Source organism: Daldinia caldariorum (genome assembly GCF_022478825.1).
Source record: "Daldinia caldariorum strain CBS 122874 unplaced genomic scaffold F4812scaffold_7, whole genome shotgun sequence".
In the NCBI taxonomy this organism is placed as follows: domain Eukaryota; kingdom Fungi; phylum Ascomycota; class Sordariomycetes; order Xylariales; family Hypoxylaceae; genus Daldinia; species Daldinia caldariorum.
In genome coordinates, this window is record NW_025953043.1 from 137,087 (window position 1) to 150,328 (window position 13,242).

The 13,242-nt window shown below is 45.1% G+C and overlaps 5 protein-coding genes across 5 annotated transcripts; 3 read left to right on the forward strand and 2 right to left on the reverse strand.

Annotated features, from left to right (window-relative positions):
* Positions 1 to 1,664: 1,664 nt before the first annotated feature.
* F4812DRAFT_357573 (uncharacterized protein) lies at positions 1,665 to 3,793 on the forward strand. The gene is made up of 5 exons (XM_047931801.1): positions 1,665 to 1,797; positions 2,115 to 2,242; positions 2,295 to 2,338; positions 2,440 to 2,820; positions 3,043 to 3,793. Exons 2-5 carry the CDS (start codon positions 2,194 to 2,196, stop codon positions 3,523 to 3,525), a joined length of 957 nt encoding a protein of 318 aa, XP_047790497.1. The 5' UTR covers positions 1,665 to 1,797; positions 2,115 to 2,193; the 3' UTR covers positions 3,526 to 3,793.
* Positions 3,794 to 4,821: 1,028 nt separating this feature from the next.
* Positions 4,822 to 6,660, reverse strand: F4812DRAFT_357823 (uncharacterized protein). Its single transcript, XM_047931803.1, has 2 exons — positions 6,487 to 6,660; positions 4,822 to 6,397 (listed from the first exon to the last, which is right to left on the reverse strand). The coding sequence occupies exons 1-2, from the start codon at positions 6,528 to 6,530 to the stop codon at positions 5,125 to 5,127; spliced, it is 1,317 nt and encodes a 438-aa protein (XP_047790498.1). The 5' UTR covers positions 6,531 to 6,660; the 3' UTR covers positions 4,822 to 5,124.
* Positions 6,661 to 7,058: 398 nt separating this feature from the next.
* F4812DRAFT_458619 (Sec1-like protein) lies at positions 7,059 to 8,890 on the forward strand (the record flags this gene model as incomplete). Its single annotated transcript, XM_047937382.1, has 2 exons — positions 7,059 to 8,198; positions 8,252 to 8,890. The coding sequence occupies 2 exons, from the start codon at positions 7,059 to 7,061 to the stop codon at positions 8,888 to 8,890; spliced, it is 1,779 nt and encodes a 592-aa protein (XP_047790499.1).
* A 1,506-nt stretch (positions 8,891 to 10,396) lies between these two features.
* F4812DRAFT_470811 (uncharacterized protein) lies at positions 10,397 to 10,980 on the forward strand (the record flags this gene model as incomplete). The annotated part of the gene is made up of 1 exon (XM_047939024.1): positions 10,397 to 10,980. Exon 1 carries the CDS (start codon positions 10,486 to 10,488, stop codon positions 10,978 to 10,980), a length of 495 nt encoding a protein of 164 aa, XP_047790500.1. The 5' UTR covers positions 10,397 to 10,485.
* On the reverse strand, positions 10,951 to 11,707 carry F4812DRAFT_357852 (uncharacterized protein). Its single transcript, XM_047931804.1, has 2 exons — positions 11,577 to 11,707; positions 10,951 to 11,510 (listed from the first exon to the last, which is right to left on the reverse strand). The coding sequence occupies exons 1-2, from the start codon at positions 11,608 to 11,610 to the stop codon at positions 11,164 to 11,166; spliced, it is 381 nt and encodes a 126-aa protein (XP_047790501.1). The 5' UTR covers positions 11,611 to 11,707; the 3' UTR covers positions 10,951 to 11,163.
* Between the last annotated feature and the right edge of the window lie 1,535 nt (positions 11,708 to 13,242).

Genomic DNA, 13,242 nt, shown 5'->3' on the forward strand with positions numbered 1-13,242 from the left:
CGCCCGTAACCCTTCATCTGCAAACCGTGAACCAGCCATTCGTCACTAAAAATTCGTACAGGAAGTTAACATCGTCTCAGAAGACGCCCGTCCTCGATACCACACTCTTTGTCTATTCAGACGGAGTTTTCTCTCCTTTCTTGTTCGACATCTCGGTCGCATCGTGGTCGTACCGCGTCTCTCGACGAAGACACCTGTCATGGCCGTCACCATACCTATCTTTACCTGTCTATGTACACACATCCAATCGTAGACAGGTACGAAACAGCTAAGGTAAATAAAATAATTTCGAGTAAAGGTAAAAGATCGGTGAAGAAATTGTGTACGTCGTAAATTAGACGTTGGGCCATAGCAAGCTGCAATTGGCCGAGATCTGGTTAGTCTGGGGATGGGAATCCCAGTTTGACCAGAAGATCATGGACCCAACCGAAAGCCAAGCAAGGAAATATACTGGGATTATAGTGGAGTAAAGGAACTTGGGCCAACACCAATTAGGAATAGAAGCATGGGCCTTAACGAGAGCGTGGCTTAGCAATGGACCCATCGCTACAACTTTCATCTTTGTCGTTCAATTTGTTTTTTTCATTTATTTGTCTATGCTGCCATGTAGCCCCATCTTATTGGTACGATTAGGTATCTAGGCACTTTGTACATCATTAGGTAAACTGCCCTATACCTAGGCGGAATGCCGTCAAAATAAGTGCCTAACACCAATATTCCTTCCACCAACATTTCTTTTAGCAAATATGAAGACAAATTAAATTCAAAAAATTATTTCCATATGGAGCAAAATTTTATACTTATTCTAGTGGTTATTTTAATAGCTTACGAGACGATTTGGTAAAGTTATGCGGATAGCAAAATGACTTGTTTGGTAGTGGAATAGGCACTTTTTTTGACGCCATTCTGCTAGGTATGCCCGATTTACACTAAACAAGGTTCTTTACGTTTCACATCCCGCCTATTAAAAAAGAAAAAGAAAAGAAAAAGAAAAGAAAAAGTCTCGCGACGTAGCTGATAGACGCGTGCATTTGGCGTTTCCCCTTGAATAGTCCATTCTTCGCTTAAAAAAAAGGGTCATTTTAATCTGATCATCTGCCGACTCTTCTGGAATTCAAGCGACTAAGATGAAAGAGATAACAACGATGCGACGTTCAATTTGCATAAAGAATGCTTACTGGAGCCACGAATTGTGCTTGTAAGCCATCAGTGTAATGTATCTCGGTATTGCGTAGCCGTGCATCACAGTGCTATATGACACTATCTTTACTGTATGAGCTAGATACTAATAAGTGGGCCAAGACTAACAGACACTAAGGGGGCCCCTAGCTTAAGGTAGATACGGAATACTTCTATGTACACTAACTCCAACTGAAGTTTTTTCACCGGCGCCTTTTTTTTTTTTCCCCGAGGGTCAAACACATATAAGGTACCTATGCACACGTCGAACATGCAGCAAATTCCAGAGTTTCTATTCCTCTCATCGACATAAGGAACTCCTGCGGCCAGCCTTGATACGGCGTCTGTCTTGCCTTCAGATCGTGAAACCCCATGGCTTACTGGGATTCAAGAGCCGCTCGCGCTTAAACTGCAATCTCGTAGGTCAGCGAGACGCTTTCCTGCACGTTGAAGCGCCAACAGTTGCCGAGAAGGCAGTTCGACCAGCAGAATATTTTTCTTCTGGCATAGGGTAAACGAGCCTCCTCTTCATCTTGGTTTCATTTCCTGCAGAAGGCTGGAGATATTACAGCGAACTATGTTTTCTTTCAATCTGGACTTTGACTTTCTTGAGCTGTTGTAAGTTTTCTTTTTCAGTCGGGAATCGGAGAATTCGACCGGGTCAAAGGTAAAGGTAGAGAAAAAGTCAACCCCCTGCGGCCACATCTTTTCACCCACTCTTTAAGGCATAATCCGATCTAGCATGAATCATTTCCTTCATGCGACCCGACGATTCATTTATCCTTGTGTTTACGGGGATCTCATCTTATGCTTCAAAGCTTGTCTAAGACAAAGATTAAAGCTAGCAAAAGAGTAGAAAAGCAGTCGGAAGCTTTATCAGCTCTGAAGATCTCGGAATTGTTATATTCTCATCTAACCTTCTTGAGCCCCTTTAGCCTCAAAAGGAAAGACGGCTTTCCAGCTTCAAAACACATTACAGGTAAAACCACTGGTGTGCAAATCTGGTAATCAAGGATGCCTTCGATACCGGCTTTCGTAACCCGTTACTTCACCAAGGAACAATGTGAGTACCACCTAATCCATCTTTGTCGACGACTCTAACTTAGCCGCGCTAGCAAAACCACCACCAATCAGCACTAGAACCGCGGTCTTCCTGCTTGTAAGTTCCTAGTTATGTATGCGGGTAAACGTAGCTTTACCACGAGCGTGTAGCATCGGGTAGAAAAGAAAAGAGCGCTTGAGATATTGACTGGTGGCTAGGTAATCTACACGCTCATATACGTGGTACCGTTTTACCTTTTGCCCACTACCAGACCATCTCGTACTCTATCGCGGGATGCGCCATCTGTCATCCGTGCGCGGATAACCTCGGTCTCATTAACCTGCATCGCATGCTCTACCATTACCTATGTGATATTAACATCACTGGACCGAGCCACGGCAGCTGAAGCCCTGCATGCGCTAGGATACTGGCCGGTCGGCCTCGCAGAGGCGGCGAAATGCCTCCTTCTCACCGCTATCCTCTTCACCGGGCCGCTCTACGAGCGTCTAGTTGTTGACGAAGGATGGCGAGACTGGTTATCCTTACAGCCGCTGTCTGACCTCTTTGGTGAGTTGACGACATGGCGTAACATTGTAGCAGTAAGTTTCACATCTCTTTCGTCTTACACCACCTTGAAACTATCATACCAAGCTGCACTCCCTTACATCATGATGAGAAACATTGGTCCGTGTTTCTGAGCAGACTCAAGACCTGCCAATGAGGACAAATACAATAGCACTCTGTGCAACTCTGATTCCATCCCCTCCATCGTCTATTTATCGTGCGGAAAGCTCCGAATAAACAAATGCTGACGGTCGTAGGGCCCCTTCACGGAAGAAATGCTCTTTCGCTCGGCATCAGTGCCACTCATGCTTGCAGCCCAGGCTTCTGTGACTACCACGGTCTTCTTGTCGCCTCTAGTATTTGGGCTTGCGCACTTACATCATTTCTACGAGTTCCGCATCACGCATCCACATGTGCACATCTCATTCGGGCTTTTGCGCTCCTTGATGCAGCTAGGTTACACGACACTGTTTGGTGCCTATGCTACATTTTTGTTCCTGCGTTCTGGCAGCTTAATAGCCGTATTCGTAGTTCACGCTTTTTGTAATTGCATGGGTTTACCACGCGTCTGGGGCCGAGTCTATCCCGCTGTTGTCGATGAGAGGGGGCAGTCATTTCGACCTTCTGATATGTGGACCGTAGTATACTACGTATTGTTATTTGCCGGCGCAGCAGGGTGGTATAAAAGCTTAGGCCCACTGACGGAGAGTGCCAACGCTTTGATCTCCGTAGATATATGATAGTTAGGTCTAGGTACCTAGATAGGCGATTTATTAAACTGGATGAGTGCGGTCACAAATATCAAATACTGTAGGTATTTTAGTCACTTTGTTACATAGTAATTTTGACCACGATATTACAAAATCTTGATATAGAATTTACCTTTCTCAATCCATTATAGCACTTCTCAGCACCTCTAGCAAATCGTTACTCCGATATATACTAGCCAATATTGTAGAACTTAGCCCTTCTTAAAGCTATCCTTGAAAAAAGTTCACTAGCCTACCTGACATTTAATTGACTCCGTCCTCATTCTAATTCCAAATCTCAGTAACTTAACTTTAATCCCAGATTCAACCCATTCTGTGACTGCAGTAAGTGACGATTTTTGCGCAACACGCTCAGTAACTGGGTACCTAGGTAGGTACCTAGTAGGTAGGTAGGTAGGTAGTTATCTGTAGATATATGTATTAAGACTAGGCGAGTTATCTTTTCAACATGGTATGGATATTTTGCCTTTGAAGATTGGCTGAATAGAGATATGAATCAAACTATTAATTTGCAAAGGGTGTATAATTCCAACCCCTATGAAATTCAATGTACCTACCTCCTTTTTTCATCTGGTTACACACTATAAAGTTTATGTCTCTAGTTTGGCGTTTAAGACGAACAGCTGGTAGGTATAGTAATCGTACAGCAACAAACATAAGCTCTCACTTCCTAAAAGGTTCGGTAGTAAGAAGAAAATTTGTAGGAGGTAGTCCATCTAGTAGATTGGGTGTGGTACGTATGGAGATATCGTATTGGTTTATATTCCGCATATGTAAGTCAATGCTCCCCCTGGCTAACCCAGATGTATCACAATTGTGTACTAACCTGTGTGGTAAAGGGATATTAAATACCCATATGAATAGAATCTATTTCACTGAGAACTTGGGGAACTTTAGGTAGTTAAGAATCCGTGTTCTGCAGGTGAATTATTCTATAAATAATTGCTATAAGCAGGCAATTCTCCTGCCCAGAAAAGAATCAATACCGAACTTACGAATTCTACTGAGCAGCTAACATAGCCTTGAACTTGATTGAGAGTTTATTAAGTAGCACATATGTTATTTACTACGTTGCCATCTCGCTTGAGTAGATACGGTGGTACGATCATGATGATTCTCTTTAGATGTTTATGTCTCGTATATATCGTGATATCATTACCTCTCTGTTCGTCAATAGCTCATCCAATATAGCACGTATAGCTATTTACATACTGAGTAGCTTATGGTATATACATAGTGCCGCTAACTAGCCAGCTATTATGGGACTGAACCCGCTTTTTCTAGGTTTCGTCCATGACTAAATCATACAAGATGCTTCTTGATGACTTTCTGGGCGACCGGCGGCGGCCTTGTCTCTCCTGGTAATAGGTACCTATGGAGGGAATATTTCCCCTGCACCTGATGGTAGCCTTACTACGCGACAAAGGAGTGAGTGAATAGCTGCAATCTATTTGTAATGTCGTGGTTGCGGATGCCGCCGTCCCATTTTCTGGGCTGGTGTACCCGTGTCGTGTAGAGTGGAGTGAGGGGTATGTCATTATGTTTAGAACCGTAAAAGACCCGGTGGATTCAAGTTGGTAGGTCGAGTGTCATTCCAGGCAGGCTACCCGGCATGCTAAATCCTCCGGTGCTGGAGGCATCATCTCGGCCCCTAGCCCGCCGATATCTTAAACTATCCGGCGGGCTCAGTTCACGTCTCTGTCCTGCCGCCGCTTCAGCCTGAAATTCTTTGAAGGCTTCTTCCCTGACGTCTTTGGCAACTTCACGGCCCTTGCCTTTGCCCATGCTACTCGACGCCGTCGAAACCGCTTCCAAAGGATCGTCGCCACCCCGGGTGTTCTTTTTGCGGGGCCATAGACTAGGTAAAGCAATTTCCTGGAAGCGGGGTTCAACAGCACGCTCGTCGAACCAGCGATGCAGACGAGACTCGACCAGCTGGGCAATCTTGGGCACGTCCTGTAGCCGCGACCGGCTGCCGACAAGACTACGCACCGAGAAATCAAGGCGGTAATCGTCGAGGAAGCTGAATGTCATCATAGTCGGTGTAGATTGCGAAGGGTTTGACGGGATGAAAGAAATGCTTAAGGTACCACTAAAGCGTACGACGCTAACGGCGAGCGCAACAGGTAAAACGGCTGTCAGTCGCTTTGGGTAGTTAAGAAGAATCTTGGTCTCAAGTGCCAGGGTAATCATGTCGCTGAGGTCAACATCCATCCGAGCCTGTAGTCGTGACCCTTCACGCTTCGCCCGAGAGCTATTAGCGTCAAACCGTTTCTCCCCGTTGGGACCTGTATTTAAACTCAATCCATCCTCGTCTACAGGTATGATGCGGCAATTACTGAAGATGGGGAAGTCCTCACCCAAGGTCAGTTCGGTAACCTTGATTTCATCGAGGAAACTAGGACGCGAGGTTCCGTTAAGGGCCTTCGTAAGGGAGGTAAGAATTGCATCGTCTTGCTGGGCGTCACTACGGAACTGGGCGATTGTTTGGGCGATAAGAACATTAAACCAGTCCAAAGATTCGGGCTGGTGGCTGTCAACGTTATAGTAGGTTTTATTCAGTATAGAACCGATGGTGAGCGTAGGAGGGCTCCGAAGTATACTCGACTTCTTCTTGTTTAGGGTTGGTTGCTGGGATGATCTCGTCGTAGTCGGCGTTGTCGATCGTAGAGTAAGAATGGATTGTCGGTGGGCAAGGGTACGAGACCGTCGTTCGGCAGCTCGAATAGAGGCGGTTACTTCGGGGGACGGAGCCTCGCCGAATATAAAGAATCTTATAAATGCTGCTAGGAGGAGAACGACTGAGATTTGGCCGACGATAAGTCCTTGGGTAAACGACAAGCTATTCTCGAGTGACGAAGTTAGATAACTAAGCTTAGATAGAAACCTATATGAAATGAATGTCGAGCGAGCATTAATAGCTTTACTTACGTCGGCTCAGGCTTCATCGGACAAGTGTCCGTAGCCATAGTCATATTAGTGTTATAACATTTAGAGCGAAACTCCAAGTAAACTTGAACTAGCGAAAAAAAAAAATGAAGCAATTGCAAGATTCAAGTTGGGAGGATGGAAGTTTTAATAGTAAACTTTTCCCCAGCAACTGACTTTCTAAGAGCTTGTCCTGCATAGTGCCATTAGGTGCATACATAGCTCCAAGTCTTTATCTTATCGGAGGGTCTTTAGAAGTAGGTACTAGGTACTTCAACGTCATCTAGCATTAGCTAGCCCTTATTAGCATTACCTTAGGTAAGACTTAAGTAGCTAGGTACCATCAGCCATTTGATACAATGGTACAATACATCCTTCAATCGATTCAACTGAGCCTCCTTTCATTCGTCCGTCAACAACTTATAAATGACAACTAGAAATCTTGCGATCTTACAGCCATATTCGATTACTGAAGAGAAAAACAAAGGCGTATTTTACTTGGAATCGAATCTGCAATTAATCGTAACCCTAGAAATACATTTATTTACTAGCACCGCCTTTCGGAGCTGGTCGAGATGGATGTTGTCCAAGCCGTCTCCGGCTACATCTCCAAGATGGTGTCGGCCGGGGATAGCGCATCGGGAACTCCATCTGCAAAGATGAAGATACTCTTATTAGATAAAGATACAGTACCAATTGTCTCCACCGCCACCACCCAGTCCTCTTTGCTCAATCATGAAGTCTATCTCACCGATCGGCTCGATAACCAGAATCGCGAGAAGATGCGTCATCTGAGGTGTCTGTGCTTTGTCCGGCCATCTCCAGATTCTATCCAGTTTCTGATTGATGAGCTGCGAGACCCTAAGTACGGCGAATATTACTTGTATTTTAGTAACGTCGTGAAGAAGTCGTCGCTCGAACGATTAGCCGAAGCTGATGACCACGAGGTCGTCAAGCAGGTTCAGGAGCACTTTGCCGATTATCTCGTCATTAACCCCGACCTCTTTTCACTTAATCTTACCTTACCACAGCAGAGGATATGGAGTGGGAACCCGGATTTATGGAACCCTGACTCGCTTCAGAGAACCACAGAAGGTCTGATAGCCATCTTGCTGTCGCTCAAAAAGAAGCCACTCATCCGATATGAGAAGAATAGCTTGCTGGCCAAGAAACTCGCTACGGAAGTGCGATATCACATAACCCAGGAGGAGCAATTATTCGATTTCCGAAAAGTTGATACGCCGCCCATACTTCTAATTCTTGATCGGAGAGAGGACCCTGCTACGCCACTACTTAACCAATGGACATACCAAGCCATGGTACACCAGTTGCTCGGGATTCACAATGGACGAGTTAGCCTAGATGACGTTCCAGATGTCCGTCCAGAACTCAGAGAGATGGTGTTATCACAGGATCAAGATCCGTTCTTCAAAAAGAACATGTACCTGAATTTCGGCGACCTCGGTGGGAACATCAAGGACTACGTCGAGCAGTATCAATCTAAGACGAAGAACAACGCTAACATCGAGTCAATTACGGATATGAAACGGTTCATAGAAGAATACCCCGAATTCAGGAAGCTCTCCGGAAACGTTAGCAAACATGTTACGTTAGTTTCGGAACTTAGCCGGAGAGTGGGCGCCGAGAATTTACTCGAGGTCAGCGAAGTCGAGCAAAGCTTAGCCTGCAACGACAATCACGCTACCGACTTAAGAGTAAGATAACCAATTCGCCCCATGGACACATCTCAGGAGCTAACTTGGTGTAGAACGTCCAAAAGCTGATACAGTCCCCGTCTGTAACTCCCGAAAATAAGGTCGGGCTCGTGGCGCTATATGCTCTACGATATGAAAAACACCCATCCAATTCTCTGGCCATGCTAGTAGACTTGCTAACAGCAGCTGGCGGCGTACCTGCGCGACAATCAGACCTGATAGCGAAGTTACTAATCTACCACCACTCGTTACAACAGTCCCAAGCAGCGGGCGGTATCGCGGATATCTTCGAGTCAGGGGGTATCTTCTCGGGCGCACGAGCCATAAAGGGGCTAAAGGGTGTCGAAAACGTGTATACGCAGCACTCGCCGCATCTCGAGACGACGCTACAGAATCTAATTAAGGGTAAACTACGCGAGCAGCAGTACCCGTTCTTGGAGGGTGGTGGCACAACACGAGACAAACCCCAGGACATCATAGTGTTCTTGATTGGTGGCGCGACATACGAGGAGGCTAAGACGGTTGCTAGTATTAATGCTTCGTCGCCCGGAATTCGGGTCGTCTTAGGCGGGACTAACGTCCATAATGCGGCTACGTTCCTCGAGGAGGTTGATGACGCCGTGTCTTCGTGGCCGGAACCGCCGCCGACCACAACTGCGGGAAGGTTGAGGAAGGAGCTTGGGAGGAGATAGATAGTTCAACTATGTTCAAGTCGAGGTACTCGCTCATTGAGACCCCAGTGGGTGAGGTTATTTGCGGGGATTGAAAGTAAGAAAGTGACTTATTACTAACTGCCTTGAAAAGTAATATCGGTTTATTAGTATAAGGTGTTCTATAAATACACCTTCGGTACATCAGACAAGTGCGACCTAGGCTACTACCTATCCTAGGCGGCATGCTACTCTAGAGGATATATGGAAACCTATGGAATCTAAATATACCAATCATCATCAAGTAGAGGCAGAAATGAGGAGTAATTCGCGAGGCACTCAAGGCTGCCTATCACATGTGAACTTAGGTGCTCACCGAATATCGGGACTGGTAGTGGCTGTAGGTTCGACTTGGGGGACGGTATCTTTACTGTTCTTTTCTCTTACATAGTAGGTACTCGAACGATAGAACCTTGTCACCGGTCATACCTTATCGTAAAGAAAAAGGATCTGCATAGGAATACTAAAGCTGAAATCTCCGGGCCCGAATAGTGTCTGAGTCAGACATAGATTACTACAACCACTATTGGTCGCTTGTGCTTGTGGCAAAGGTTAGACCGAGATAGTGTAACAATATGCAGAGTGAAGTCTAAACTTCTTTACCTATATCTATCGGGGCTGAGGGTGTCCCCTCTTTTCGAATACATGTAGGCCTGCGTACCTCCTATGTAGATTTGTAAGGGTGGATACCGATGCGGGAGCTTGTGGTGTTACATGTATGTGATGTGAGGTCCCAAACACACCTCTATGTACCTAACGTACCTACCTCGATTCCATTGTATTAGGTACCTACCTGTAGGTAGGTAGGGATAGGTAATCACATGACCAATATCACAACGCAACGTGCTAAACACGAACGACAAGAAAAAAAAAGCAAAACAATTTGCATTTGAAAACAATAATGGGAACAGTAATGGGTAGCCCGCTGATATACTACGTATATTGGCAGACCAGCTATTTGAAGTTAACCCTTTGGGCTTTTTACTGCTGTGTATAGGAGGTTCTTAGTTTCTCTATTAGAACCAAGTAGGTATTAGATCGAGTTGAATGCTGAGTTAGGCGACAATTATTTAATAATCACCTAGCCCCAGTAGCTTTTATGAAGTATAGTCCACCGCGGTTGATACTATGAACGTAACCATTCTTCTCTGGTCGGTAAGTAGGTAATGTGCAAAGCAACCAATGAAATCTCGATATTTACTCAATCTGTTGATGGCTACATAAGTTCGCACACTAATAATACGAATTCATATATGCACGAATAAGGAATAGAAGCTACCCTTATAACTTAAAGGCAAAGGCGGACGAGGCAACCCAGGCAATAGAGGAGTCATAAAAGCGCAATTTTGGCTAGTCACCCTCATCCTTAGTGTTTGATAGGCTTTGGCCCTAGGTAGATTATGTGAAAGCGTAGTTTATGTTGGGTTCAAGGAACAAATGTGTTGCTTATATTTACCAATCTCCCAAGGGCAACCTCATAAGTTAACTGCTATTCAAATCAATATACGGCAAAAGAACCATCTATAATTCAGTTGCTTTCCCCTGTTCAACAGTCAAACAATTAAACAGCGAATACAATGGAATTTCTCTCTAAGATCACCAAGGACGGCTCCAACGAGACTACAGCGGGTGTTCTCGGCCATAAAAATATATATGCTGGCAACAAAAACGAGGCGATTCAGATCGGGAGAAACCACAATAACTACCATAAGGGTGACCGTAATAGGACTATTCAGCAAGGATCGGCTCATCATAACATAGTCGATTCCGGAGACAGCAATGGGATAGCTCAGTTTGGCGACGAAAACCACAATTTTACGAATGGCGACAGAAACCGTACGGGCCAGATTGGCACCGGGCTTGAGAATAATATCAATAAGCGAACCAATAAAAGAGCTGAGGAAAAGAAGTACGGCGAAACTACGATTCAGCCTAACGATAAGGCGCGAGAAGACGTCGAGTCACAGCAGGGTGGCCTCCAGGGATGGCTGGGGAAATTCAGAATGGATTGGCCGGGGGCAGAAGAATGGACCTGGGGACGAATGTGGGCATGGATAAACGAGACCAGTTGATATTCAAAGGAAGAACAAAAAAAAAAAAGACAACTTGAAAAGTCTTGATAACTGAACCTGGAGTGTTTAATTATAGAGCATACATGGAAAATATCATAAACTTCTTTGGTATGGGTTCGCGAGAGCTAAACACTCGGAGGACCGAGGCACCTATCGCGACATGTGCTGCCCTTAATATAATAATCAGTGAAACAACCAAGAGAGCCACAACCCGAACAATATTGCGCCAAATGCATATGATATTTGGCGAAGAGTAACAGATTCCCCATGAACCTGCATGACTTTATTCTCGTTTCCCTCGATCTCGTTTCTGTGTGCATGTTTTCCACGTTGAAGTACTTCATTCTTATCCCCAATATTGGAATTGGAATGACCGGGTGTCTGTGGAGGGTAGAGATATTGGGCTGCCGGATTATTATACCCATAGTCGTTTACTTCTCTTGTCACCTCAGTGGACTTGAGGGCTTTATTGCCAGGAGGGATCAAGGATTGCACCTGTGAAGCCCCTGCCATTGAATCACGAGGCTCTTCTGGTATTGTGAGTTAGAAAACTGAGGCGTTGAGTTACTTAGTATGTGGAATATGAATCTGCTCACTAGAGTCCTTAGACCAGACATAGTCGACGACCATCTCAGGTATCTGAAGTTGATAAAATATAAGATTTCGGAACTTGATGTTTAGGTAGCTTTGATGTGTAATGGCAGTTATAGTTTGAAATTTCTACTTATGGGATTTTCGTAATTTATGGAGGGGTAGCTGGAAGGGCTACGGCAGACCACCCTAGAAATAAGAATAGGAAATATGACGAGGCTCCGTGTAGCTTATTAATGAAGCAATAAGCTTGAAGAACTGGCTAGCCATCTTCCTATTGTCCTAGTTGAGGAATGAGAGATTGTGCCCTGATAAATACCTTGGGCATATGTTTTGTTACATGGATCAATTACTTGAAGTTTATGTTTCCGGGCATCCTACCTATACAGGAGGTACCTAAGGTATTGAAAAGGATGTTTTGATGCAGTTTCATAACTACACCTACGGTAAGAGGCTGACAGGTGGTAGTAAATCCAACCCACCATAAAGAACGCATATCGGTCACCCATGAATTGAATGTCTTCTTTGGCATTTGAGGCCTATTTCATTTTCTCATAAAACAATCGATATTCGGGTATGGACTACATGCATAATTTAAAACTATATTGTGGTGGTTTGCTTATTTACACTTTAATAATGATTAGGTGTATCTAATATTTTTTTTTTTTAAAAAAAAACATATTCTAAGTACATTCAGTATATACTTCCCTCCTCGACGTTCAGCCACCAATTCGCCCTGTTGCTCCTTACGGCTCTGTGCAGCTTAGATGAGCAAGCCGGTGAGATACAATAAGGGACATATTGGAGCGGTATTAATACTTGGATGCTACGACTCGTTACGCAAAACAAATACGTATCATCGACCCACCTCAGAAATTGATTTTCTTACACGACTGGGCGGCTGGGTGGCTGTTGCTTCTCGTGCCATTAGTCTTATTGGCTCGGGGTTCCCTTACGATGTAACCTAACCTCTCAGCCAGACAAATTGACGCTCGGTCTGCCGTGAGGCCTCGCCAGCTTGCCGCTGGACCAATCCACGAATATTGACATAAGTTCCTGATACATTCTTTAAATATAGGTATATAATGCATCATTAGTCGGCTAGCTGTTTCTTGCGAGTCGAATTTGCATGTTCACGAAGGCTTAGACGATAGCCGGGGAATTAGCTACATACCTAGGTGAAATATATGTGAACTTGTAAAAGGTAAGTAGGTAGCTTAGCCACTATCATTGCCAAGCCTAACCTGCATCGGAGCGTGGCAGTATACGCCTCCAAAATACGACCTTACTTTTGTAGCGTATAGCAAATCGTTACGGTATTAATTGCCCCTAACCCATTTACTGCTCTTTTTTTTCGTATCTGTGGGCGCGAATCTGTGAACGACAACGCAGGCAGCAAAAAGATGCAAATTCAAGGTTCTACCTGAACTGGATCGGGTTGAATTCCGAGGCTATAAGCTGAGCTTATTCCATATAATATTATTACCTACATTAACGTCAGATGGGGGGGGGTTGTTATAGTAGCTGTATATATACTGTATACATACCTCAAAGCACTATGGGGGGGGGGGGGGGGGGGGGGGGGGGGGGGGGGGGGGGGCGCGCGCGGGGGGGGGGGGGGGGGGGGGGGGGGCGCCGCCGACCGAGCGGGAGGCGGCGGGAGCAGCGCCG

Bases quoted from the DNA above. Each gene is read 5' to 3' on its own strand.
- F4812DRAFT_357573 (XM_047931801.1), top strand. From the start codon at position 2,194: ATGCCTTCGATACCGGCTTTCGTAACCCGTTACTTCACCAAGGAACAA. The intron at 2,339-2,439 runs GTAAGTTCCTAG...ACTGGTGGCTAG, and splicing joins GAACCGCGGTCTTCCTGCTT to GTAATCTACACGCTCATATA. The intron at 2,821-3,042 runs GTAAGTTTCACA...TGACGGTCGTAG, and splicing joins CATGGCGTAACATTGTAGCA to GGCCCCTTCACGGAAGAAAT.
- F4812DRAFT_357823 (XM_047931803.1), bottom strand. From the start codon at position 6,530: ATGACTATGGCTACGGACACTTGTCCGATGAAGCCTGAGCCGAC. The intron at 6,398-6,486 runs GTAAGTAAAGCT...ACTCGAGAATAG, and splicing joins CCGATGAAGCCTGAGCCGAC to CTTGTCGTTTACCCAAGGAC.
- F4812DRAFT_357852 (XM_047931804.1), bottom strand. From the start codon at position 11,610: ATGGTCGTCGACTATGTCTGGTCTAAGGACTCTA. The intron at 11,511-11,576 runs GTGAGCAGATTC...TCACAATACCAG, and splicing joins TGTCTGGTCTAAGGACTCTA to AAGAGCCTCGTGATTCAATG.